Genomic DNA, 1,769 nt, shown 5'->3' with positions numbered 1-1,769 from the left:
AATATTTTATTTTATTATTATAATATAATATTTATATCTTATATTATTATTACTGTCATCATAATCAATGGCTTTTGGATCTTTAAGGGAAAACTGTACCACCAAACTCTCACTATATGTAATTTAAAACGATTGATTGATACCACGTTGTGGGGTACAGTTCATTGATTTCCGTGAATGATGCCCCTGTGAATGATGCCCCACACTAGCTAGCCACCGATAAGAACGTCCATCCGACCCTCCCGAGAGAGGAGTATTGCATTTCTTTCTTAGATTCCCTCATGGCCATGCTTCCCTCTCTCCCCACCAGCCCCCTTCCACCCAAGCCACAAGAAGCACAGGAGGATCAAGAGTGCAGCGACTTCATCTCTACCCTTCCCAGAGGGGGCTGGGGACCCATCCGCACCCGAAAATACCAAGGCTTTTGGGTCCTTGAGATCGCTCTCCCGAGTGTAATGACCATCCAGAAGAACTTCAAGCCTCGCCCCGACGACCTCTTCGTTGTGAGTTACCCAAAGTCCGGAACCACCTGGCTTAAAGCTATCACCTTTGCCACCAAGACCAGAACCCAGTACCCTCTCTCTCACCACCCTCTCCTTAGCCTCAACCCACACGACTGCGTCTTGAACCTGGAGGAATGCTTCCACAAAGGCCAGGCTTCCAAGATAGAAGCCTTGCCCTCCCCGAGAATCCTCGCCATCCATATGCCTTACTCACTGTTGCCGGACTCCATGACGAGCTCCAGCTGCCGGTTCGTATACATCTGCCGTGACCCGAAGGACACACTGGTCTCCATGTGGCACTTCAGAGAGAAGACGAGGCCGAAGACCATGGAGCCTACTCCATTCATCGAAGCCTTCGAGGCATTCTGTGAGGGCACCAGCGCCGTCGGGCCGATGTGGGACCATGTTTTGGAGTACTGGAGGGAGAGCCAGAGAAGGCCTGAGAAGGTCTTGTTCTTGAAGTATGAGGAGATGATGGATGAGCCGGTGGGGAAAGTGAGGAGGTTGGCAGAGTTCATCGGCTGTCCCTTCTCGGAAGCGGAGGAGAAGGGAGGGGTGGTGCAGGAGATTGTGAAGCTTTGTAGCTTTGAGAAGCTGAAGAACTTGGAAGCAAACAAGACAGGAACCCAAGGAGGTCCAGGCATGGTTGTAACGAATGATTCGTTCTTTAGGAAAGGAGGTGCGGGGGATTGGAAGAATCATATGAGTCCAGAGATGGCTCAAAGGTTGGACGGAATTGCGCAGCAGAAGCTGAGGGAATCCGGTCTGACACTCGGGAGTGTGGGCTTAGAAGCGGCCTCCTGCAACGATGTCCCAGCTCGTGGCCCGTAACGTGTACTGTTTTTTTTTTGCTGGTTTCTTTGATCCGCTTTTATATGTCTACATGGTGGTTGTCACCGTTTACATCAAAATGGTGGCATCTTTGCAGTTGTGCCTCAGGATCAGTGTTTAGATGGACCCCTTTTGATGATGTGGTGGCTTCATTATCTCGATGGAACTGATGGGATGTGCCCTCTGTTCTGTATTGGAGAAATAAACAAAAAAGTCACGTTAGTGTACTGGTGTCGGCAACTGCGAGTCTTGATTGTATCAATGTCGCTTTAAGTTAATCCGTGTGTTACATTTTTTTTATCTTTTGAAATTCTTTAGCTCTAAAATTTACAAAATTTTCTACTAACACCATGCATTTATATAATTTCCGTAGCTATTTGTTTGATTTAACTTACCACTTGACCATCGCATCATCAATAATAGGCAACCTAGCTT

At 47.8% G+C, this 1,769-nt stretch overlaps 1 protein-coding gene across 1 annotated transcript; it reads left to right on the top strand.

Annotated features, from left to right (window-relative positions):
- Positions 1-246: 246 nt before the first annotated feature.
- On the top strand, positions 247-1,441 carry LOC105033537 (flavonol 3-sulfotransferase). The gene has a single exon (XM_010908400.3). The coding sequence runs from the start codon at positions 282-284 to the stop codon at positions 1,332-1,334; it is 1,053 nt and encodes a 350-aa protein (XP_010906702.1). The 5' UTR covers positions 247-281; the 3' UTR covers positions 1,335-1,441.
- The last annotated feature ends 328 nt before the right edge of the window (positions 1,442-1,769 follow it).

This window comes from Elaeis guineensis, chromosome 11, assembly GCF_000442705.2.
Source record: "Elaeis guineensis isolate ETL-2024a chromosome 11, EG11, whole genome shotgun sequence".
Lineage (NCBI taxonomy): Eukaryota > Viridiplantae > Streptophyta > Magnoliopsida > Arecales > Arecaceae > Elaeis > Elaeis guineensis.
Note: the sequence above shows the minus strand (reverse complement) of the source record. Positions and strands in the feature narration are given on the sequence as shown.

Excerpts from the sequence above, each read along its gene's own strand:
- LOC105033537 (XM_010908400.3), top strand. The coding sequence starts at position 282 with ATGGCCATGCTTCCCTCTCTCCCCACCAGCCCCCTTCCACCCAAGCCA.